Source organism: Coregonus lavaretus (genome assembly GCF_964263955.1).
Source record: "Coregonus lavaretus genome assembly, chromosome: 35".
Lineage (NCBI taxonomy): Eukaryota > Metazoa > Chordata > Actinopteri > Salmoniformes > Salmonidae > Coregonus > Coregonus lavaretus.
The window spans coordinates 6,204,437-6,228,682 of NC_140022.1; the positions used below are offsets into that span (position 1 = coordinate 6,204,437).

The 24,246-nt window shown below is 48.1% G+C and overlaps 1 protein-coding gene across 1 annotated transcript in view; it reads right to left on the minus strand.

Moving 5' to 3' along the window:
- The window catches only part of bcor (BCL6 corepressor), a 46,752-nt gene extending 24,999 nt beyond the window's left edge, over window positions 1-21,753 (minus strand). The window contains exons 1-7 of the mRNA XM_084152463.1: window positions 21,036-21,753; window positions 12,520-12,602; window positions 7,622-11,251; window positions 5,897-5,953; window positions 5,075-5,282; window positions 2,723-3,130; window positions 1,597-1,905 (exon numbers count right to left, since the gene is read on the minus strand). Coding sequence (XP_084008589.1) covers window positions 1,597-1,905; window positions 2,723-3,130; window positions 5,075-5,282; window positions 5,897-5,953; window positions 7,622-11,251; window positions 12,520-12,522 — 4,615 coding nt within the window. The 5' untranslated portion in view covers window positions 12,523-12,602; window positions 21,036-21,753. The remainder of the gene's footprint in view (window positions 1-1,596; window positions 1,906-2,722; window positions 3,131-5,074; window positions 5,283-5,896; window positions 5,954-7,621; window positions 11,252-12,519; window positions 12,603-21,035) is intronic.
- Between the last annotated feature and the right edge of the window lie 2,493 nt (window positions 21,754-24,246).

Consider the following 24,246-nt stretch of genomic DNA (forward strand, 5'->3'; position numbering starts at 1 on the left):
CCTGGTGTCCCAGGTTTAAATCAGTCCCTGATTAGAGGGGAACAATGAAAAAAAAGGGTTGTTTCCTCTAGGGGGTAGAGGAGACACTTTAAATATCATTTCACCCCTCATCCTATTAATCCCCCCTTTTCATGACTCAAGGTTTAACAGGGCTCTTATCCGCCTGGGGTGCAGCTGCACATCTTCAAATTAGTCAGCGCACTCTGACAAACCCTGGGACAACGTGGAGGGGCTTTGAACACACCTCTAAACACCCTGACAAACGAGACTAATGGAAAGGGTGGGTGGTATCTGTGTCGTGTCTAGTCACTTCCACAGAGGATATGGATGTGTGTGCGTGTCTGTGTCTGACTGAGGGGTGTGTGTAGCACAGGGATTGCAGAGGAATGGGTGTCATCTGTTGCAAAGCGGATATCTCTTTGCGGAGCGTTGAGAGTGTGTGTTTGTCGTAGGTTCATTAAACAACCATTAGGATGCAACATGGCCGAGAAGTGACTCAGAAAATAGCAGTTTGACTGACACACCTCTGCATGTTCCATACGTCAGTTAGACTCTCTAAGACAAGGAAGAAGGGAAAGATATCAAGGAGAGAGAGAGAGAGGGTGTGAACAGGTGACTAACAGAAATAACAGGTGACTAACAGAAATAAATCAGAGATGCTAAATTGGAGACGCTGACATGAGAAAGTGAGAGACAAAGATGGGAAAAAATACATTGGCTGGCAGAGAGAGAGAGAGAGAGAGAGAGAGAGAGAGAGAGAGAAAAAAGAGAGAGATAAAAGAGAGAGAACTGCTGGTTGAACTACCAGTGTTATTAGCAGTGGAATCTGACGCCTCATTATGCCCAGGCACAAGTTGCCAAGGCGATATCGTTTAAGAGCCAGAGAGAGGTAGTGGGAGAGAGCGAGAACGTTGTGTGAGAGAGAGCGAGAGAGAACGTTGTGTGAGAGAGAGCGAGAGAGTCAGACAGAAATCTAGAGAGAAGGAGAGAGAGGTACAAGCTGTCTGTCACCCAGACAACCACTAACACAACTCCCCAAAACGGCTGCCTAGGGCCTTCGTTTCCACAACAACACGTTCACTTCCCTGAGCTCTGTTCTCCCTGTAACCCCAAAGAATGGAACATACAACATGTAGGCTATGCTAGCTAGCTGGCGCCAGGCCAATCGTCAAGGTCATTTAGCCAAGGCAACACTCCTGTAGCCTACAGTTACTAAGGTCGAAAATGGGAGCAAAGCTCACCCCCCCCCCCCCAAAAAAAAATAGGTGCAGTGAAATGTGCAGTGAATATATTCATGGTGCTGAATGCAGTGAGTGACTCAACACTATAGCGCTGGAGTGGCTTTTATTGATGTGGAGTCAATAAAAGGTGGGGATATTGTTCTTCATGGACGGTGGTAAAGAACATGATTATCATGCATTCCACATTCACACAGCTCAAAGCCTCCGTGTCTCAATTGAAAACTGTTGTCACCATCTGCCAGAAAGGATGGTTGGATGGATAATTATTATTAGGAATAATATATGACTACCTTTGAAAGCCCAAGCTCTAGCAGACCAAAAATAAGCCATTTTTATCAACTTTGTTTTAACGTACCTCGCTCGTTGTCGCTGTGACCAAACGTTTCATGGCACCAGGCGTGGCCGTTGACCTCTGACCTCCGTTTCAGGCTCCGGTCTTCCTGTGAGGCAACCTTGACCTTCCTATCTGTGGCGCCGACCTCGGGGCACCCGTTGGGCAGGGTCGTCGTCATGGCGATGCTTCCGTTGACCTCTGTCGACCTCTGGGTGGCGGCCTGCCATTGGCTGAGCTCCTGGGCGAGGCGGGGCTTGCTGAGTCGGAGGCCGGTCAGCTCGATACACACCTTGAGGTTTTTGACTTCCTCTGGGACAGGCTCAGTGGGGCCTGGGGAGATGGAAATGGACAACCAATGGTTAAATCAACGTTTGGGAAAACAAGTCAGTGTGGGTTAGATGATTTATGACGTTCACTCAGAGCAACAACCTAATTGAAACCAATGGAGAGAGGCTGTGTAATGGTAGACTGGAAGCGCTCTCCATCTCTCCTGTTCACTGTCCCTCCCCAAATCCACCACCAACACTTTAAAATAGAAATCATCTAATAATTAATGGAAAACACAAGAAAACAATTCTCTCTAATTACATTTGGGTGGAAAAATTATTGCACACCATTAGAATGTTCATAAAAAGAGGGAATGAATTCTAACGAAATGCGCTTGAGTTAAATACATTTTGTTGCATTGGGAGCTCAGCTAAATGTAATAGAAGTTCAAACCTTTTTAAAGCGCTCACCTCCAACCCCATTAACAACAAATGGGAGCATTTCCATTGTGAGTTTTAAATAAAGTAGCGATGCTCAGAAGGTTATTTTGGGTTGAAACCAAACTGGTGTGTTTGTGAAGCCCCTTGACGAATCACAGCTGTGTGTGTGTGTGTTTGGTTTCGTGTAGGCAACTGAACACAAATCACACTACATGAAAGGACTGAGAAAGACACCACCACAAAAGAGAACAACAGAGGGAGAGAGAGAGAGAGCCCCGCCACATGAAAGCAGACGAATCCAGGCAGGGGAGAGAGTGATGACAGACAGGATGGGGGGATTCTCTCCTCCTTGCTACTGAGCGAGGGATGGGGAAGCTGGAAAGGAAAGAGGTAGAGAAGAATAAAGGAGTGGTAAATAGGTCCATGCTGAGGGCCCTTACAGTTTGTTAGCCTGGCTCTTTTGGCTGGAACGTCCATCCTCTCCTCCTCTTCTCTCTCATTTCCATCCCCCTCTTTCCCCTGGCTGTCGCCCTGGAGTGGCAGGCACGGTTCCAGGGCGTATGTGTGTTTCCTGCCGGGCACCGCAGTGGGCATGGAGGCTGGCATGGTGGGCATGATGCCAGGGTTGGCATCCTTCTGGGCCAGCCTTTCCACTGGGGCCGTGGGCAGGCTGGCAGGCTGCTCCCGTGGGGGCATACACACCCTCTCGTCTTTCTCCATCGTCATCCCCCTCTTCCACTCCTCCAGGGTGGGGCAAGCCTGCTCCCTCTCTCTGGGTGGGAGGCCCTCGGTGTGTGGGCATCGCTGGAGAACAGGCACTCTGTTGTTGGGGCACGTCGGCTGCACACCTGCACACACAGAAGGGGGATAATCAAATTCACTGAGCAGCACTGGAGAAACCACAGCCCTCTCATCAAACTAAATCAGTTTCAAATGATGACCGCTGGTCCAGGCTCAAGACGAGGTAGAAAATACCCCCCACACAAATAGCAGCCACCACTATGTTAGGCCGAGGCCCACCATGCTCTTCCCACACAGAGGCAGAGAGAGAGAGAGAGAGGGGCAGAGAGAGAGAGAGAGGCAGAGAGAGAGAGGGGCAGAGAGAGAGAGAGAGGGGCAGAGAGAGAGAGAGGCAGAGAGAGAGAGAGAGAGGCAGAGAGAGAGAGAGAGAGGCAGAGAGAGAGAGAGAGAGAGAGAGAGAGAGAGAGAGAGAGAGAGAGAGAGAGAGAGAGAGAGAGAGAGAGAGAGAGAGAGAGAGAGAGAGAGAGAGAGAGAGGGGCAGAGAGAGAGAGAGAGAGAGAGGCAGAGAGAGAGGCAGAGAGAGAGCGAGCGAGCAGGCAAGCGACTGGGCCTTTCCGACTCCCTGGGCTCAAATTAGCTTCAAACATCAGCTCGGGCTGGCTTCCAGCTCTACCCCCTATTCCCACCCACTGCTGCTTTCAGCTCTCTCTCCCTCTCCATTTCGCTCAGTCCTCTCTCGCTTTTCCAGCCCTCTTTCCCTCTCTCTTTCTCCCCTCTCTCTTCCTCCCTCCCTCCCTCCCTCCTCTGCATGTCCGGGGCTGTAAAAGGCTCCTTGAGAATGTCTCCAGGCGTTCTAAAGCAGCCGCTTGGATCAAAGGCAGCTGGTGGGGGTGTCTGCTCTCTCCATCGCCGGCTCTCTCCCTCCCTCCTCAGCTGATGGGGGTGTCTGCTCTCTCCATCGCCCGCTCTCTTTCTCCCTCTCTCCCTCCTCAGCTAGTGGGGGTGTCTGCTCTCTCCATCGCCCGCTCTCTTTCTCTGGCTGTATCCCAGACCCAGGCTACATGCTGTGCTGCCTCACAGGGCTGCCCTTGTACTGGCCCGGACAGGAATGCCCCGCCCTGCTCTGAGCCACACACACACAGGCTTGAACATACACTCTCACCCATCCCCCCAGGTCCTGTCCTGCCAGCGCCCCAAATATCTCTCCATCTGGTAAACAGCATCATATGACTCACGCCACTCCGCTCGGCACGGCGCGCAACCCATAACGACAGTGTCTGCACCATGGCAACACGCCACCAAAGGGGGTCACCATGGAAACATGTGCCGCTCTGTGCGAAGAGGGCTACACGCTGCCCCTCTCCTAATGTCCACTGGTTTCCAAAACGTCCAGAGAGGAAGCTAGTTCACCCATGCCGTGCAATATGCCATAATAGCTCTAACACACAGCGTGTTAAAATATCTTCCCCTAATATAGACTCCAAATTCCTCTCCCCCACATACTCAACAGTGAAGTATTCTAATGTTGTGGCTTTTTATGCATAACAGGTCCTGTTGTAGGGGACGGATAGGGAAGGGTTAAATGTGAAGGCTGTTTTGTTACAATAGAGAGAGAAAAAGCCCTCCGTCAGCCCTCATGAGGAAGGGAGAGAGGGGGTAGGCTGGGCAGGCGTGCGGATGTGTTTACCGCCCCGTATCCGCTGGTTACGAGCTGCTGCACCGTGTTACAGCTCTTTGGGGCTGTCCCTAGACAGGGAGGAAGTGCGCAGCAGCTCTTTGAGGTAGGTAGGAGTGTGTGTGTGTATATATGAGTAAGATAAAGAGCAGACAGGAGTGAGAGTGAGTGAGAGGCATACAGTACAGATAGAAGGGCGAGCATATATAGAATTTTATTTTATTTCACCTTTATTTAACCAGGTAAGCCAGTTGAGAACAAGTTCTCATTTACAACTGCGACCTGGCCAAGATAAAGCAAAGCAGTTCGATAAAAACAACAGAGTTGTGTGTGTGTGTGTGTCTGGTGTGAGCGGAGCGCTCCGGGTTCCTCTTACCGTCCTTCTCAGCCTGGTCTGTGAGGGCTGTGGCCCCTGGCCCCGTTCTGACTGGGCATTGGCAGCACGCCCAGTCCTCTCCTCCAACTCCATCCCCCTCTCCCTCTCCCCGCTGGCGCTGGCTGTCTGCCAAGTCCACCGCTGCCCCCCCTCCTCCTCCTCCCTCCTTCTCCTTCAGTTCCAGCTCAGAGAAGCGCAGCATAGCACGCTACAGACACACACACACACAGTCATGAGACCGACCCTGCGCTGCTCTCTTTCTCTCTCTCTCTCTCTCTCTCCGCACCGAGGCCTCTTTCCCTGCTCCTCTACAAAGGGTCTGCGTCCCCAAAGGCCAAAGTGACTTCCTTCCTTCCTTCCTCCTTCCCTTATTTCCTCCCTTTATTTATCGCCTCCTGTCCGTCATTTGCACTGATGTGGATGCAAGAGCTGACAGGGTGAACGCCAGCCTCTGGAGAACTCTTAGTTATGTAGCCTTAACCTTCACCTGTCAACTTGTTGTGAGATCAGATCAGTGCAGATTGAGGAAGGTGAGGGGGAAGGAAAGGAACCCATTTTAGACTCTGGCTGTGATATAGCTGTTCATGTTTTACAGTGAGGTCACCTCAACAACAGCTAACATTGACATTAATACAACAGTTATGGTCTGGTAACAGTATTCCATGCCCCTTGTCGATTCTTACTCCTGACTGTCTTTAACAGAAACACACAAAAACAACCACAGAAAAGCCTGATTCTTCTACTACGCTCCTGAAACTGCAAAAACCAAAATGAAAAGAATCATTTGTCAAATTTTGGAATAAGAAGTGTAAATGAACTGACCTCACAGTAAGCAGCAGGTTGACTTAATTTACTGTCCTCTTGTGTTAAGCCTTCCATCTAAGTAATTGAATTAAATGGGTGCTCAATATTTTTGGCCAGTCATTTCAGTCATACAACTGTCATTTCAGTGATATAGCAAACAACTGTGACATTCATTGATATTAAAACCCTTCCTATTAACATCACACAGTTATGCATATGAATTGATTTAATAAACAAGTCAACAGAGTAGTAAGGTAAACAGCAGTGTGAATAGTCTATAGATCACATTCAATCCAACTGGGTTTCTGACAGCCAAATGCCAATCTAGAAAGACATGAACACTGGAGCACACAATCGTGGGAGTAGTAGAAACCTCCCTGTTGGACTCCCATATGGGAACCATTAAAGCAGTGGTTAATCAATGACCAGGCAGCAGAGGCAGATATCTGCTGGCTGATTGTGTGTAGGTTACATGAGGTAATGAGTATGGGGAATAGGTTTGGGGCTGTGGAATAGGTTTGGGGTTGGGAGACCGAAGCTTGGGAATAAGGCTGGGGTTGGGGAATAGGTCTGAGGTTGGGAGACCGAAGCTTGGGAATAAGGCTGGGGTTGGGGAATAGGTCTGAGGTTGGGAGACCGAAGCTTGGGAATAAGGCTGGGGTTGGGGAATAGGTTTGGGGTTGGGGAATAGGTCTGAGGTTGGGAGACCGAAGCTTGGGAATAAGGCTGGGGTTGGGGCGAGAGCCGCTCTATTCGCAGGGCTTTGTTGAGTCTGTTTAGCGAGGGCTGCTAGCGGGCGCTAATCTCCACCGTCGGAGAAGTACTGGGACTTGGCCAGGATTCCACTAGAGCAGAGCTGAGAGAGCCAGGCTGACTCCGTACCGCAGCGCTCAGCCAACAGAGCAAGGAGGAGGAGGACGGGGGAGAGGGGGAGGGGAGATTAACAGAGTATAATTTAAGGACAGAGGAGCCTTTTGGGGACTGGGAGAAGGGAGGGGGCTGGCTGCTCTACCTCTATGCCACCCCTCCTTCACCACCATCTATACCCCCATCCCCAGGGCTCACCTGCAGGTTAACAATAGCCCGGGGCTTTAAGAGCCCGACAGGCCGCCAAGGCACACACACGCTCAGAGGCACACAAACACACACACACACAAGCAGCTGAGCTTCTGCCCGGCTGAGCAGCGCAGGCACACACACACAGCGTGTTGTGTTCACTCGCTCTCCCCGCAAACTAAACCACCACTGCAGTGGAGGGCAGCTCCACGGGCTCATAGCATGGGCGGGGGTGAGGGAGGGAGGGAAGCAGGGAGGATTGTAGGAAGGGAGGGAGGGAGACAGAGGGGAGGGGAGGCAACGGCCAACAGTAATTATACTGGAGCTTGTGGAGTCGGGGATGGCAGGGCAGAGCAGCTTATACAGAGCAGAGAGCTTCCTACTTCCAACTCCACTGCTCTCTATAGACCACTGTCTCCTTTAGTTCTGCCCAGTGAAACCTTACTGCCTGAAATCTTAGAAAGCCCTATCCTTTCAGTCTTCCTCCCTTGTGGTCCCAACTGCTAACACACCAGATTAAAGTCATCATCTAATCACAAAATCTTGATTTTCAAATCAGGTGTGTTATTCTTGGGTTGGAACAAAAGCCAACACGTACTGCCTCGCTCTAGGAACCAGGAAAGGACTATTGAGGATGTTTTTAAAAACTTTTAAAAGGTTAGTTGTGTATTTGTTCTGGGAGCTCACCTGCAGTGCCCGCTGCTCTCTGCTCAGCTTGCTGGAGTCGGCGTACAGCTCGGTGGTGACACACTTGATGCGGTCACCAACGTAGCCAGAGGAGTTAGCGATGCGCTTGGCCAGGCTGGACCTCCTGGCCCTGGGGTAGCCTTGGTCGTCGTACTCCTCACCCTCGTGGGACTCTGTGTCCGTGTGCATGTCCTTGTCCAGGTCCGAGTAGTGGTCCATGGTCCTTTCATTCCTAAACCCAGATTCGTTCAAGGTGCGTTCCCTAGGAGAGTGGTCTCCGGAGGTGCGGTCCTCGCAAGAGCGGTCCCTACATGTATGATCCACACATGTACGGTCCCAAGAGCTGCGGTTCCCAGAACTACGGTCCACAGAGGTGGGGTCCTCAAAAGTACAGTCCCTGCTATCAAGGCCCTCTAAAGAGTGGTCTCTACGGTCCCAAGAGGTGCGGTCTCCAGAAGTCCTTGCGCAGCGAAGGGTCTGCTCCTCCGGCAGGTCAGAGAGGGGGCTGCTCTCTGCAGGGCTGGGGCTGTCCTCCTCATGGCTGGGGAAAGGGCAGGGGGAGAGGGAGGGGGGCTCAGGACAGAGGGAGGAAGGGTGGAAGCCCAGCCACAGCTGGCTGCGTTGCTGCTGCTCTGCCTGCATGTGGGCCTGGCCTGGCCTGAGTTCAACAGCCTGGCCGGTACGGAGCATGTGCTGGAGCTCTGCCTCTCTCCCCTCGTTTCTCCCAATACTCCCACTACCCACAGGTTTGGAGGGGTCTCCTCTCTTAGCACATGGAGAGACAGCTTTGGTCAGGGGAGAGTCGCTGTCCCCATCGTCTTGGATTAAGTCGATACAGACTATCTCCTCTCTAGTTCCCGTCAGGGGCTTGTGGTTGAGGCTCTTTGAGCCCAGGCCTGTGGACCGGTCTGTCTCTCTGTCCCCCCTGCGGGTGTGTTTAGTGTCTGGGGCCTGGGTCTGGCTCTTGTAGGCCGAGGCGGAGTCCTCGTGGTGCTGCCAAACCTTCTCATGGGGCCTGGACCGGAGCTCCTGCAGCCGCTCGCTGTTCTTGAGGTCCAGGCCTGTGTGGGGGGAGGACATGAGGGGGTGGACCATCTCCTGAGAGTCATGGTAGGTCATGTAGTCCCCGTGGCTGGGGGGGATGCCATACGGGAGGCCGTGCTTGGGGGGCAGGCGGGGTGGGTACAGGCTGCTGCTGCCCAGCAGGACAGGGTGGGGGTACACTGGGCCTTTGCCTGGCATGGGCATGTGGGGCAGGGACATGCTCTCCTGGACTGAGTAGGGCAGGTATCTGTTAGCGTAGGCTAGGCTAGGGGGCAGATAGCCGTCGCTCTGGGGGAGGTAGAGGTGGCTGGGGGGGTGGCCGGACGGATGGCCGTTCTCTAAGTGGGGCGGCTGCTGGGGTTTGAAGGGCATCTCCTGAGCCTCTGGTTTCTTGAGGGGTTTCAATGGCTTCCCAGAAGAGGGATGGCTGCCCACTCTGTTGGAAGAAGGGGCTTTCTCAGAGTAGTTGGGGGAGGATCTTGGCCAATCACCGTTGACCTTGGGAGAGGGGGAGGCAGAGGACGGTCGGCTCCCAGAAGGAGCCACCACAGATGGGGCAGGGCTCGGGACGACAGCCCCATCGACCTCACCTATCCTGGGACAGGAGGAGCTTCGCTGCTGTGGTGAAGAAAAGTTATCCAGGTTTTTGTTTTTGATGACAGAGGGGTCTTTGTTGTGGTTGGCGTCTGAGCTGGAGCTGTCGTGGACCAGGGTCGGGCTGGGCACCACCCAGGAGGAGTGTAAAGTGCTAATGATCTCAGGCCTCTCTGGGGTTTTGGAGGAAGCCTCTGACGGGGAGAGGGTCTCTTTGAGGAGCTCCCGGCTGGGGGGTAAGCCGTATCGAGCCGCGGGTGAGTATCCCAGCTTAGCCAAGGCCTCTAGTTTTGGGGGGAATCCGTTGGGGGAGCCTTCCAACTCCAGGATTTTGGCCGACAGATCCAGAGGCTTGTCCGCAGGGTCTTTGGCAGGAGCCTGTAATACCGCTGGTCTATCAGAAGACAAAGTCTTCAAAGGGGACTGGCTCTGCTTCCTTTCCCCGTTCCTCTCCACGTTCCTGTGCTCTGAGCTGCTACCCTGCTCTTTGAGTTTGGCTTTGTGGCTGTGGCTGCCGGACCGCACAGGGGAGCGGTGCTCAGAGGCCATGCTGCTCATGTAGAAAGGATGGGACACCGACGGGGAGGAAGAAGAGGTGGTGGTGGAGCAGGGGGGGCTTCTGAACAGTGACTTCTGGAAGTCCAAAGTGCTGTTGTCTATGAGAGGAGAAGGGGGAGGGACCGAGGTCTGGGGAGGGCGGGGGGCTGTGCGGGGGGACTGCATTATAAGTGCTGGTTTGGAGTCCACTGGTAGGCTGCTGCTAATACCAATCCCAGCACTAATACTACTGGTAATACTGCTACTGTTGTGAATGCTGCTGCTGCCAGAGCTCTTACTAGAGGAAGTCCGGCTGGGCTTACTACTGCTGCTGTTGCTGTGCTGCCTGTCATTATGGGACTGGGGTTGGGACTGGCACTGCCTGTCACTACTGTGTGACTGGTGATGGGGTTGGGGTTGGGGCTGCCTGTCACTATGGGACTGGTGATGGGGTTGGGACTGGGGCTGCCTGTCACTATGGGACTGGTGATGGGGTTGGGACTGGGGCTGCCTGTCACTGTGTGACTGGTGATGGGGTTGGGACTGGGGCTGCCTGTCACTATGTGACTGGTGATGGGGTTGGGACTGGGGCTGCCTGTCACTATGTGACTGGTGATGGGGTTGGGACTGGGGCTGCCTGTCACTATGGGACTGGTGATGGGGTTGGGACTGGGGCTGCCTGTCACTACGTGACTGGTGATGGGGTTGGGACTGCTGGTGTGCCTGGTGCTGCTGGTGAAGCTGGGACCCGTAGGGGGAGGCCTCGTGGTGGATCCGGGGCCCCAGGCCCTGCATCGGGGAGAGGGTGGTGGGGGCCACTGTGGCCATGGGGATCCTCATAGGAGGGGCCAGGGGGGAGGAGATGGGGGCCGGGGGGTACGGGGGCATGTAGAAGAGGCGCTCAGCCCCAGCGGCGCTACCCCCCGCCCCGCCACACAGGGACTGGTAGGCCAGGTGCTGGGGCAAGTAGGGTGAGGGCTGGGACAGGAACGAGGCCTTGTACATGTTGAGGGCTGCGTATTTGGAGGAGTCCAGGAAGGGGTACAGGCCAGGGTCAGCGTACGGGTTTACCGCCCAGGGCAGCCGCAGAAAGCCGTTGCTGCCGTTGAGGCCCAGCTCAGAGGGCTTATCTCCAGGCCCCACACGGCGCTCCATCCCCAGGCCCTCCCCTCCTCCGCCAGGCCTCTGCAACCCGGGGGGAGGGCTCTTATACAGACCCACATAACCGTTACCAGGCTTCCTACCGTCCAAGGTCAACCCTTCGGGTTTGTAGACAAGGTCGTAGCCCAGGGGCAAGGAGGAAACCCCCTCCCTGGCTTTTTCGGAGGCGGACAGGGTGCGGATGCCCGGGTAGACCATCCCTCCGTGGACGCGGAGGCTCTCCCTCATCAGGCTGCTACGGTCCATGCCCAGGGCAGCTAGCGGGTTCATTCTGCAGGCAGCACTCGCATCCACCTGCAACAAGACAACACATAAGGCCAAAGAGAGGGGTGAGACTCAGAGCGTTATAGCACTGAAGGGATGACATTCTCATTCACCCACACACATTTATAGTTTCTCAGTATACTGTGGAATCCTATTAGAGAAGCTCTTGTGATTTTACATTAGAGAATATTAAAGTGAATTAACTCACTTTTGGAAATAAAATAAGTAGAATTTCCCCTCAATAAAAACAGATCCACGATCAACTTTTAAAGCTGTAGTAAGACCCTCATAAACAGTTTTAACACAAAGCAAGAGACCACTAGCCAGAGACGTGGGTATATGTTGTAGAATTTCCATTAGGAGCACATTAGTAATACATCTCCATTAATCAAGCGCGGGAGGAGTCATTTAACAGAGAGTCCCATACTGTAACCACAACACTTGAGAACATGTCTCAGGACCCAATCTACAAACAGGGAAAGTCAAGGTCATTGGAGAGCGCCACACAAGCAGCAGAATATGGAGCCTTGCTTTGCAAATTGCACCTTTATTCCCTATATAGTGCACTACTCTGGTCAAACGTAGTGCACTATATAGGGAATAGGGTGCCATTTGGGACGTAGCCTTGCTCTATCTGGCTCTTGTAAGAGGGAAGCGTTAGCTGCTGCTGATTTCTAACAGGGGAAGAGAAGCCTTTGAGGCAGTCAGGCAAACGGCATGTATCAGTCTGAGCCATCATCACTAGCAGGGGGAATAATGTGTCTACCTGGATGGCTGATGTACCGCTAAAGTAGACCAACCCTCTGTTCTACTCCCACGGACCAAACCATACCTGGGTTCAAACAGTATTTGTTTTTATTCAAATACTTCAGCTGCACTTGATTGAGCCTTCCTGGCGCAATGGCACCAATGCAATTGTCCCAAAAGTGCCCATTTCACTCGCACTCCAAGGCAGGCTCAATCAAATATTCAAAGTATTTGAGAGATAGCCAAACACTATTTGGACCCAGGTCTGCCTGCCACAGAGCGAGTCCATGACAGAGCAGAGTACGGATGCCAGGAAGTGGATTAATTGAGTTTCCTGCCTGCCTACGGTACGATACGGGGGCGGCTGTTTGATTCATCTCATATTGGATCAACTGCAGGACCCATTTAGAAATGATACCAGCTAGCCCTGTGGAGGAGTAGCAACAACACAGTAATCCTACATCCAAATGAAAACCAAAGCCCTTGTGGAGGGCTCTTCCAGGTCTGCCATTCAGTACATTAGAGAGAGGGCTTTATATACAGTAGCTTACCATGCTTTGTGTGATGTGGTGGTTCCTGGATGGTTAGTTCCACATGGGTAGTCTGCCTCCCACCATCCCTCACTGGTACAATCCTGTCAAGACAGAGACAGAACAAATATGTGTTACCATCAATCAATCACATTTATAAAGCCCTTTTTACATCAGCAGATGTCACAAAGTGCTTATACAGAAACCCAGCCTAAAACCCCAAAGAGCAAGCAATGCAGAAGAGCAGTGGCTAGGAAAAACTGCCTAGAAAGGCAGGAACCTAGAGAGCGCGCGCGAGAGAGAGAGAGAGCGCGACAAAAAGCGCGAGAGTGAGTCAAAACAGCAGGTGACAAGGTAGCACGTCCGGTGAACAGGTCAGGGTTCCTCTTAGAAAAAAATATACAACTATTGGAACCATGACTTACAAATAATTTATGTTGGCACAAGATGGAGGGAAAGTTGGAGCATAACTATGGAATTTGGTAAACGAAAATGTACGCTTAATCCAGTATAAACTAATGTATAGAATTTATTATACAAGCGAAAAAATTCACAAATTCTACAGCACAATGGCAGAGTCGTCTTAAGTGTAAAACTAATAATGACTCAATAATCCATGCTTTCTGGGAATGCTATAAAGTCTGGAAGTTGTGGGCGGAGCTAGAAAGTTGGCTGTCAGGAGTATTACAATGTGAACGTACTTTTAATCTGTCTGTCTGCATATTTCAAGACATGGAATATGGGGGTGTAGTGAGATACCCGATGGCTTGGAGGATTCTCTTATCACTCATCTTGGAAAAACGTTTACTAAAAACTTGAAAATCAATCAATCCGCCATCATTAACACAATGGAAAAATCGAATGATTTATTATTTAAATATTGAATGTCCGGGACAAGGTAGCACGTCCGTTGAACAGATCAGGGTTTCATAGTCACAGGGAGAATTTCTTGGACTAATCAAATCTTGGCAAATGTAATGCATCTATGGTATAGCAATTTGACAATTCGGTGTGGGACCTACTACGTGTGGTTATCACGGAGCCAGAGCGACGATAACAAATTCCTCCTCTCAGCTCCTCTCCTAGGCAGAACATAACTCATAATCCAACGGCCCCAATGGCTGTCATCTGTCACAGGGAAACGTTTCAGCACTCGCTGCGCTCTGACAAAGATGCAAATCACCTCGCTGCCTCACCTGGGCTTTCCAGCCACACAGCTTGCTGCCTCTCCTCACCAGGGCTTTCCAGCCACACAGCTTGCTGCCTCTCCTCACCAGGGCTTTCCAGCCACACAGCTTGCTGCCTCTCCTCACCAGGGCTTTCCAGCCACACAGTTTGGCTGCGACATAAAAGGAGAGGGGGCCTTTGGCAGGCAACTACATAAACAAACACGCACCAGACGCATGCCACACACACACACACAGTCACCCGCTATTGATGGGTTTACGGACGTGGGATTTCAATAATGCAGGCCTGCCCTTATCTTCAGACATGGCTCCAGTCACTGCCATTGAAGGAGGGGGGAGGGGGAGAGTTTTCATCCATCAAACTGTCCCCACCTCACAATCCCTCCACGCTCCCTTCCTACCGCCTGCTGGCTGCTTTCGTAATTTGCATAGCAACATTGTAGCTATGAAGCAACATTATCATTGCCAAGCAACCTGAACAAAGAAATGGGGCAAAAACAATGTGTCGAGGGGACTTCAACATTTTAGATGTATGCAAATTCCCACCTGTGGATTGGGGGCATATTCTGGTGGAATGAAAGTCTCGTTAAAAAGCTACATTTCATCACTTCAGGTGACAAAAAACAATGGAAAGGATGGAAGTATGTGCACAATCTAGATATTGCAGTAGCAATATCTATATATACAGTGAGGGGAAAAGTATTTGATCCCCTGCTGATTTTGTACGTTTGCCCACTGACAAAGAAATGATCAGTCTATAATTTTAATGGTAGGTTTATTTGAACAGTGAGAGACAGAATAACAACAACAAAATCCAGAAAAACACATGTCACAAATTTTAATGAGGGAAATAAGTATTTGACTCCTCTGCAAAACATGACTTAGTACTTGGTGGCAAAACCCTTGTTGGCAATCACAGAGGTCAGACGTTTCTTGTAGTTGGCCACCAGGTTTGCACACATCTCAGGAGGGATTTTGTCCCACTCCTCTTTGCAGATCTTCTCCAAGTCATTAAGGTTTTGAGGCTGACGTTTGGCAACTCGAACCTTCAGCTCCCTCCACAGATTTTCTATGGGATTAAGGTCTGGAGACTGGCTAGGCCACTCCAGGACCTTAATGTGCTTCTTCTTGAGCCACTCCTTTGTTGCCTTTGCCGTGTGTTTTAGGTCATTGTCATGCTGGAATACCCATCCACGACCCATTTTCAATGCCCTGGCTGAGGGAAGGAGGTTCTCACCCAAGATTTGACGGTACATGGCCCTGTCCATCGTCCCTTTGATGCGGTGAAGTTGTCCTGTCCCCTTAGCAGGAAAACACCCCCAAAGCATAATGTTTCCAACTCCATGTTTGACGGTGGGGATGGTGTTCTTGGGGTCATAGGCAGCATTCCTCCTCCTCCAAACACGGCGAGTTGAGTTGATGCCAAAGAGCTAAATTTTGGTCTCATCTGACCACAACACTTTCACCCAGTTCTCCTCTGAATCATTCAGATGTTCATTGGCAAACTTCAGACGGGCCTGTATGTGCTTTATTGAGCAAGGGGACCTTGCGGGCGCTGCAGGATTTCAGTCCTTCACGGCGTAGTGTGTTACCAATTGTTTTCTTGGTGACTATGGTCCCAGCTGCCTTGAGATCATTGACAAGATCCTCCCGTGTAGTTCTGGGCTGTTTCCTCACCGTTCTCATGATCATTGCAACTCCACGAGGTGAGATCTCGCATGGAGCCCCAGGCCAAGGGAGATTGACAGTTATTTTGTGTTTCTTCCATTTGCGAATAATCGCACCAACTGTTGTCACCTTCTCACCAAGCTGCTTGGCGATGGTCTTGTAGCCCATTCCAGCCTTGTGTAGGTCTACAATCTTGTCCCTGACATCCTTGGAGAGCTCTTTGGTCTTGGCCATGGTGGAGAGTTTGGAATCTGATTGATTGATTGCTTCTGTGGACAGGTGTCTTTTATACAGGTAACAAACTGAGATTAGGAGCACTCCCTTTAAGAGTGTGCTCCTAATCTCAGCTCGTTACCTTTATAAAAGACACCTGGGAGCCAGAAATCTTTCTGATTGAGAGGGGGTCAAATACTTATTTCCCTCATTAAAATGCAAATCAATTTATTATATTTTTGACATGCGTTTTTCTGGATTTTTGTTGTTGTTATTCTGTCTCTCACTGTTCAAATACACCTACCATTAAAATTATAGACTGATAATTTCTTTGTCAGTGGGCAAATGTACAAAAATCAGCAGGGGATCAAATCCTTTTTTCCCTCACATACATATACATATACATATACATATACATATACATATATATATATATATATATATATATATATATATATATATATATATATATATATATGAACGCCATTTAGTATACGCTTTTATCCAAAGCAACTTAGTCATGCGTGCATACATTTTACATATGGGTGGTCCCGGGAATCGAACCCACTATCCTGGCGTTGCAAGCGCCATGCTCTACCAACTGAGCTACAGAGGTACATAGAAGACAAACACCTTTGTCTTTTGAACAAAATGCATTATTCTAATGAAGTGTAATAACAGTCCTATAAACAGCAGCACAGTCATCACATTTTTACACTCTGGACCCCAGATCACACACAACATAGGACCGTGCCTGGACAGTTCCAAATGGGCTCGCGTCACTCCTACAACCAAACCCATCACCTAGTCCCTATAGACATCACATTCTCTCCAGCCATTCAAACCCCTCCAGCTCTGCTCAAGGATGAGTCTATAGCACAGAGGGTGGAACAACAGTTCAGTCACGTTCTCCACATTCATTCTCCACACCCTCCATGACCCTAGCTTTCAGTCAGCCGACAGGGAGGAGGAGGAGGAGATGGAGGGAGGGGAGCGGAGAGATTAACCCATTTCGTACCCTCCCCCAGGATAAACGAACCCCACTCTCTATCAATCCTAAAGCATGTGCCGTTGAATAGGCAGAAGGCGACTTATTGCTTATTTCTAGAGCGAAAATAGGGTTTAATTTTTTCTTGTTCGGATACACAGAACTGCTTTCCATAGGCTATTAATCAGACCAGGGGTGTCATGCACCTCAAAAATCAGAGGGGCACAAAGTACATGAGGATGGCTGTGGGGTTGGTCCGGAAGGGGATTAGCCCCCTTGTCTGGAAAATTGAGAATTTTATATATATATATATATATATATATATATATATATATATATATATATATATATATATATATATATATATATATATAGCATATCTAACCATACCTCTGGAGCTGTCTGACTGGTGTCTATTTTTTTAAATAAAATTATGCGGCCCTGTTATTGGTGTGACACAAGTGGCCAGAAATGAACTCGTTTTTTTATTTGATCCAGTTAAAATGCAAAGTGCCAGCTGAGCCATTTGTTGTTTTGGCCTTGCTTCCATGAATCTTTCACATTTGGAGTCCCCCCCACCCTCTATTTTGGCTCCAACTCTCATGACGCTTGGATGCCCTAACAGCGCCCCAGACAAAGCAGCCTGTAGTCTGGTTTTGTTTTGTGCGATTCGCCCCAGCAGCAGCCTGCCTGTGCTCCTTAATCAGAGATATTTGATAAGCCTGTTACGAAACAACTTCCCCCCTTCGTCACGCAGAACAGAGGTCTCTCGCGCAATGTCCTTTCCGAGGAGGTTTGCAGCCAAGGGAATTGTGCCACTCACCGCAATGTGAGACAAGCAATTCGTCATTAATCTGTCACCTGGTGTCATTTGTCCCTCTGTCTACATTAATTTACATTTCAATATAAAATTAATTTTTGTGACAGTGGCCAATGCACACATTTGTATGATTGTCTAGGCATACTGCATTACGGCAACATAATGTCGGCTTTGAAAAGGGCCAAATACAATAGTCATTATCATGTAATTAATTAAAATTACTAAATAAAATGGATTAGTTGTATTCCGATTGATTAATACTTTTCAGGGAAACAGGGGTGTCCAGACTTCAGATTACAACCATGGAGGCGTTTGGTGCGCCATTATTCGAACAGATAAAACCTTGCAGGCCACAAAAACAATTCCACTTATGTGCAATCATTTAATGGTTGTGTTATTTTGTTTCCAGTAGGCAATTCAATGTGAAACCAAACCATTGGGCTCTCCCTCTCACCTTCTGGAGGTTGACGGCTTTGTTTGTTGGTGCATAAAACCAATCCAAAATAATAGGGCCCTAAGCCTATCCAAAAAGTAGTTCAAAGGGTTGTACTTTTTACAGTTTTTATTGCATCAGGGGATCAGCCTACACATACACGTTTCGGCAATGACAGTGTCAGGAATTAGGAAACACGGCAACACCCCTGGCTGCATGCATGGTGGTGGTTTTACAATGTGGATTCGGCTCATGAATTAATCAATAACGTAAGCGTCAACATGTAGGCTAAACTTTATCCAACGGCCTAGGATATTTGTAGGCTATAGGGCTAGGATAGGACGAGCACCCAACAGAGAGCATGAGACCTGTACGACATGCCTTCTAATTGCACAGCCTATATTACAGAATCATAGACGTGTCATTCAAAGTACGGCGTGACAAATTCTAAAACCAATGGGTGGCGAGCAGAAACAGCCAGCCAACACCTCGTGGGTGTCCCTCACTTGACCTAAAACTTGGCTGCCCCAATTCCTATTTAAATAAAATATGTGCCCCTAGTGAAAGGTACGTCGGGCTGTTATCCTTTCTACTTAGGTGCATTCTGGCTGCTGGTGAGAACACCGCGTAAAGAAAACAATGTGTGGGCGTCAGGAGGCGTCCTTTTACGAGAGAGCGCAGCGAACCGTGCACACAGAGCTCCTGCTGCGGCACAAAAGCGCTCTGAAGCGGAGAGAAGAGCTCTCCTGTTTCGGGACCGCCGTCCCAGGGGAGACTCGCCTTGGCGAGGAGAAGATTCAATCAAACTGTGACATCTCCAGCGGGAGTCGACTAAGACATTCGATCTCTACAGCTCACTGCAGTGCTGTGGGTTTATTTTCCTTCACAAGCATTTCCACTGATTGTGTCAAACTCGGAAAATAGCGGGCCTATATCCTATTAATAAATTCGGCATATGTTAGAAGTAGCCTATACGCCTACTTAAAGAGAAATGCCTAATTTAGGCCTACATGACAACCAGCTAATATTGTGGCAGCAGAAAAAGCTTGACAACCGTGAGTCAATCACGCTTATCTTTTATGCCTGATTACCCTTTCTACTGTTCAAAATAAAATGCATAAATACATGTTTATCTGACGCCGAATGTTCTCAGCGGTTGGCCGACGCCTTTCCATATCACATTTCAAGGTGGTGGATGAAGGAAAAAATATCCTCAAAACCACGGTCTCTCTGGACACGACTCGTCTGGCTGCGTTGAATGCACAAAGGCTCCTGCAGACAGAGATGGCCGCGCTAAAAATAAACAACCCGGGTTGACATAATTGGGGGCGTAGGCCTTCACCAAATAAATGGCGAATGCGAGCAGCGATGTCTCTTCTCAGATAAATAATTTAAAATAGTATGATTTTGACAATACCAATTGGTTAGGCAAGCTGTTTAAGCCGTTCTTTTCTCCTGAAATCTGTTATTCGAACATAAAAACTAGTCTACAGGTACTTGCGTAACTGCGGTAATGGATGTCTTTCAAGATTTATCCAAGTTGTAGGCCTAATTGTTCGTCTGTGACATCATTCATTAGATTCAACTGCCATATGAAATAGGCCTAGATAGTTGTCAGCAGCATGATAGGCTTCATTTAGGCCCAATGCAAACAACAACGCGGGTAAATTGCGCTCACAGCCCCCATATCAAATTGGTTTGATTCAAATAAACAAAAAACTAGGAATGTCTTGAAATGCGATCAGTTAAAAGTTGGTTCTTCAGTAAGCCTATAAGGACAAGTATTTTGAATAACTCCGTGACAACAGGCCTACTACTACGCTAACCATTCGGTATTTGTGCCACATTCAGCCTTCAGTTAGGCAACCAAGTATTCGGAATTAATTTATCTAGCAAAGTAGGACACTGACAACAAATGCCAGATAACTTTTGTGAAATAAACAGCCTAGGCCTGTAATTATTTTCCTATGAGCCTACAGCGCAGTAAGTTGCTTCTCCACTGTGTTAGCTCTGTTCTTGGAGTAGAAGTTCAAAAACACCATTTGGGGCGTTTATATGAGTCCAAAAACACCGCACTCCGTTGTTGCGGCTGCGCTTGCCTGTGTCTCGTATGTGCAACGAGACGAATTCCGTAGCGCAGCCTGTGACCGGATTCATTTCCCGTCCCCGGGGCGAGGGGAGGACTTTAGTTTGGACTCGTTTAAGTTAAGGCGCCAGGACACGTCAAGTTGCCATCATGACAAGAGCAGTTGGCGTACAAGAAAACAGACCTTGCATTATCCAAAGTGGGACAGAAGCCTCAGACACGTTTACGTAGGCTTAAATTATCCTTCAGGACACCTACACGCGTCTCAATGCGCTCGATCACCGTGCCGTTATAACAATTAATGAAAAGAATGATTGCCGCATTCTGTCCATGAAGTCGTTCATAAATGGAAAACCATACAGCCCCACCACACATCATCCACTCGCTGAAATGCGCAGGGAAATTACACAGATGACCTCCACGAGCATTTATCTGCAAAGTCGTTCCACAAGGTATATGGGATGGTGTCAAATGGGCGAGGCACTAAATTAAGACAAAATAAATAAATAGATTATATAGAAAAACGCCTATAGGCCGATTCCCACGGACACGCAACTAATTTGTTTATGGCAGGCCATGCATTGGAAACATAATTAGACAATTAGATAAGCCTACATCGAAATCACACGCGCTACACGCTATTTTTGTTATTTTACATTATCCTTTAAATGTTGCTGACTGGCTGAGAAAAAGGTTCGCTGGAAAGTCCCGTGACAACGTCGGATCTTTCACATTATTACCTACTAAAACAGTTCGGATAAACGATAAAACATTTAGGCCTAATCAACACTAATGAATCAATTTCCGTTACCAAACCCTCCAATATCACACCACCAATACGCTACAATCTTTCTATAGAAACGGTTGTAGGCTAGACTAGGTTTATACAAAGCCTATGTGAAAAATGAACTAGGTTAACACATATCTCTCAGTCCACTAAAACATTGGCAAGCAACTAAATATTCCACTTAAATACGCAGTTCTTTGTAGAAGCCCTTATCAGATGGCCAGGTCTCCACATCGTCAGAGCGACGCCGAACAAGATCGAGTCTTCAGACTGGAGCAAGACAGAAAAACAAACCAAACGAAACATGGAAAGGAAAACAAAGCCACAAACGTCCACAAAAATTAACTTAGCCTACCTGATAGAAATTCCAGAATAATTTAACTAAATTCGATTGTCCTTGGCCAAAACGTAAAATGTCCAGTTGGAACTTTTTGGCCGTGTTCTCTAGGCTCCACGAGTCAGTCAAAACGACCCAACGAGAGTTCGTGCGTCGGGGGAAATATCACTTTTGTAATCTAATTTTACAGCAAACAGGGGTGACTATGCTTCCCATGTTAAATGACATGTAGGTAAGAGAAGGCTACGAAAACATCCACAGTCTTTATACATTTCCAGTTGGTAAAATTCCGGGAGAGACGAGTAGGCGACAATGAACGACCACATCCACGGAGTCGCAGTGATAGACTACGTTTCTGCCCCCAGTAAATATATCCATTAGTAAAAAGACACCAAGTGAATCGTTGCCATGAATGTTTCAAGGTGCACAGGTGGCAACAACGGTCGTAGGTCTCAACAAACAATGAACTAATTCCGTCTGGTTATGCATTGCAGCGCCATGTTGAGCTCGTCATACGGCACACACGCCACCTCAAATATATGGCGAGAATTTCCGTTTTCAACAAATAAAGAATGCTAACAGTGCCCATTATCTTCAGTTTGACGCTAGGATGTTTCGGTCAATGTTCCCATTAGCTTTTATTTCGTCCTAGTTTCACTGTTCCGCATTAGTTTTTATTTCGTCCTAGTTTCACTGTTCCGTTTTCTTCCGTATGGCGCCGTTCCGAGCATTTACAACTGCCGCCTCTAGACGTGAAGCGGGGAATGAGTGCCTGCGCCTTGCTTCCAGTCGCAGACTCTACCCAGAAGGCCAATCGGGGAACCGCAATTACCATAAACCTCCAGCACGCTTAGCTCCACCAACGAAAACAAAGGGAGAGAGAGCAAGAAAGAGAGAGAGCGAAAGAGACCGCCAGCGAGCGAGCGAGGGAGAGATTGAAGGTAAATAGGTTACTGTGCATATTTGTTTTTTTCTTCCTGGGCAATAGATTATGCTATATGCCTAAATATATGTTTTAGTTTCAGTGTTGGGTATGGCATTTTGTCCAGTCTATGATTCCAGGGATAGATAATATTATAAAATGTTCTATCCCAATTATACTATATAATTTGTGTACTTCTACTTAGAGGAAAGCAACAAACAGAAGACTTCATACTAGAATTTACCCTACACTCTTAGAAAAACAGGTTCTGGATAGAACCAAAAAGGGTTCTATGCTTGCTTCATATATGAAACCTCTTAATGTTCAATATAGAACATAAATTGGTTCCATATAGAACCTTAAATGGAACCCAAAGGTTCTATATGAACCAATGTTGGTTCAGTGAAGAAGAACCCATGGGGTTCTGATTAGAGAACCCAACAAAATGATTTTAAATAGAACCTTTAAGGGTGCCATATATGAAACAAACAATATAACCCTTTTTAAGGTTTTATCCAAAACCTTTTTTTTCTAAGAGGGTAAATTCGAGTATGAAGTCTGTTTGTTGCTTTCTTCAAAGTAGAAGCACACAAATGATACAGTATAATTGGGATAGAACATTTTATAATATAATCTATCCCTGGAATCATTGGGACAGAGACTGGACAATATGCCATACCCAATACTGACAGCAAAAAATATATTTAGGCATTTAGCTAAATCTATTGCCCAGGCCTATAACCACAGATCTAGGATCACCTGACCCCAAATCCATCCTAAACCTAAGGAATATAATATAATGGAATATAATTTAAACAGACTAGAGAGATATAAAATACTTGGCGCTGTATCATGAGAAAAACGACCTATTTCGTTTATAACTGTGCAAAAGGAAGCATCATAATAGCTCAAACCGGGTCCGAGTAATTGGATTGCCGTTATTAATGACAGACAACTCCGTCCCCTGGGAACTAACCCGTGGGGTTATGCGGCTTCATTGCGCTCTGCACCGCGGTGGATTTCACATGAGCACGATGAATGCACACACAGTAAAGGCATTAAATGCGATCAATACGCAGAGGGGAAATGGTTGTTGAATAGATAACGGTTCCTTTCACGTCTAAAACACGTTTTTTCTACGGTCACATAGGCCTAACTGAGAATCACTGTCAACCGAATATGAGGCAAAGTTGCAATTGGTTGGCCTATGAAGTTAAATCCAAACGTGTCAAATGTTATTAGATTACATTGTTGACTATAATGAAGTACCTGGAGATTGGACATGTGTAATTTATTCTGAGAATTTACAAACAGATGATGAGAGGAAAAAAAGTTGCCAAAGCCCTTGTCAGCAATACTCAGCATCAAAGCCAAACTTGTCAGTGACAGTGACTGCATTTGTAGACTGTTTGTGAACATGCCCTCTGGACTTTTTATTGCACATAGGCTACAGGTCTGGAACTATATGGCACTGGCAGTGCGCTCGACACGCAGGCCTGTGGTCGCTTGCTCAAGTTCCATTAAAGCTGTTTCCCTTCAGGTACAGTAGGTTTAGGCCTTTATAAATCACGCCAGAAAAGGGGGGGGGGGGGGGGGGGGGGGGGTAGTGGAGTGTCACTTTTACATAATAAGGCGAGGCTGTGTATTGTATTTGTCAGTGCATTTGTAATGGCCTACGCATTAAGTTTCGTGCGTCATTATCCTAATGGTTTGTGTCAGACGCATGTTGATTCTTTCCAATCAACTCCTAATGAATGAACAATGACCTGTAGGCTATCCGTTTATTTAGCCCTGGTTACATGTAGGCCTACATGTGTGATGGCTATCAAAATGGAATATTCCCCTTTTATCAGCTGGTGCTCCCTAAAACACTGAGATGACACTGGATCAACATCAAGTGCAAGGTAGTGGTAACACGGTTTGGCACTTCGAGACAGATGAACGCCTTGCAATGGAAAACCGGTTGCAACCCACCACCAGGTTCAAGCGAGCCCATAATGGTAAAAGCCGACTGTGATGGTGCATTACTGCCACCGACTGGACAGTTGTGTCAATGAAGATTTGACACACAAAGAAAAGAAGGCGACGCCTTAGTCTTTTACCCGTGGAGCAGCACTGTTATTACACCGTGACAACAACATTGTATAAACACTTGCCCCCAATCCCCCTTCCCCAAAACACCTGATAATATTGGACTATAAATTGTGCCTCCTGTATTATACCGATGGTGTTTTCTATTCTACTGAGCCATTTACTTTATGTTCGTATTCTTATCTTTTATTATTTATTTTGTTGTTGCGTTGTCAA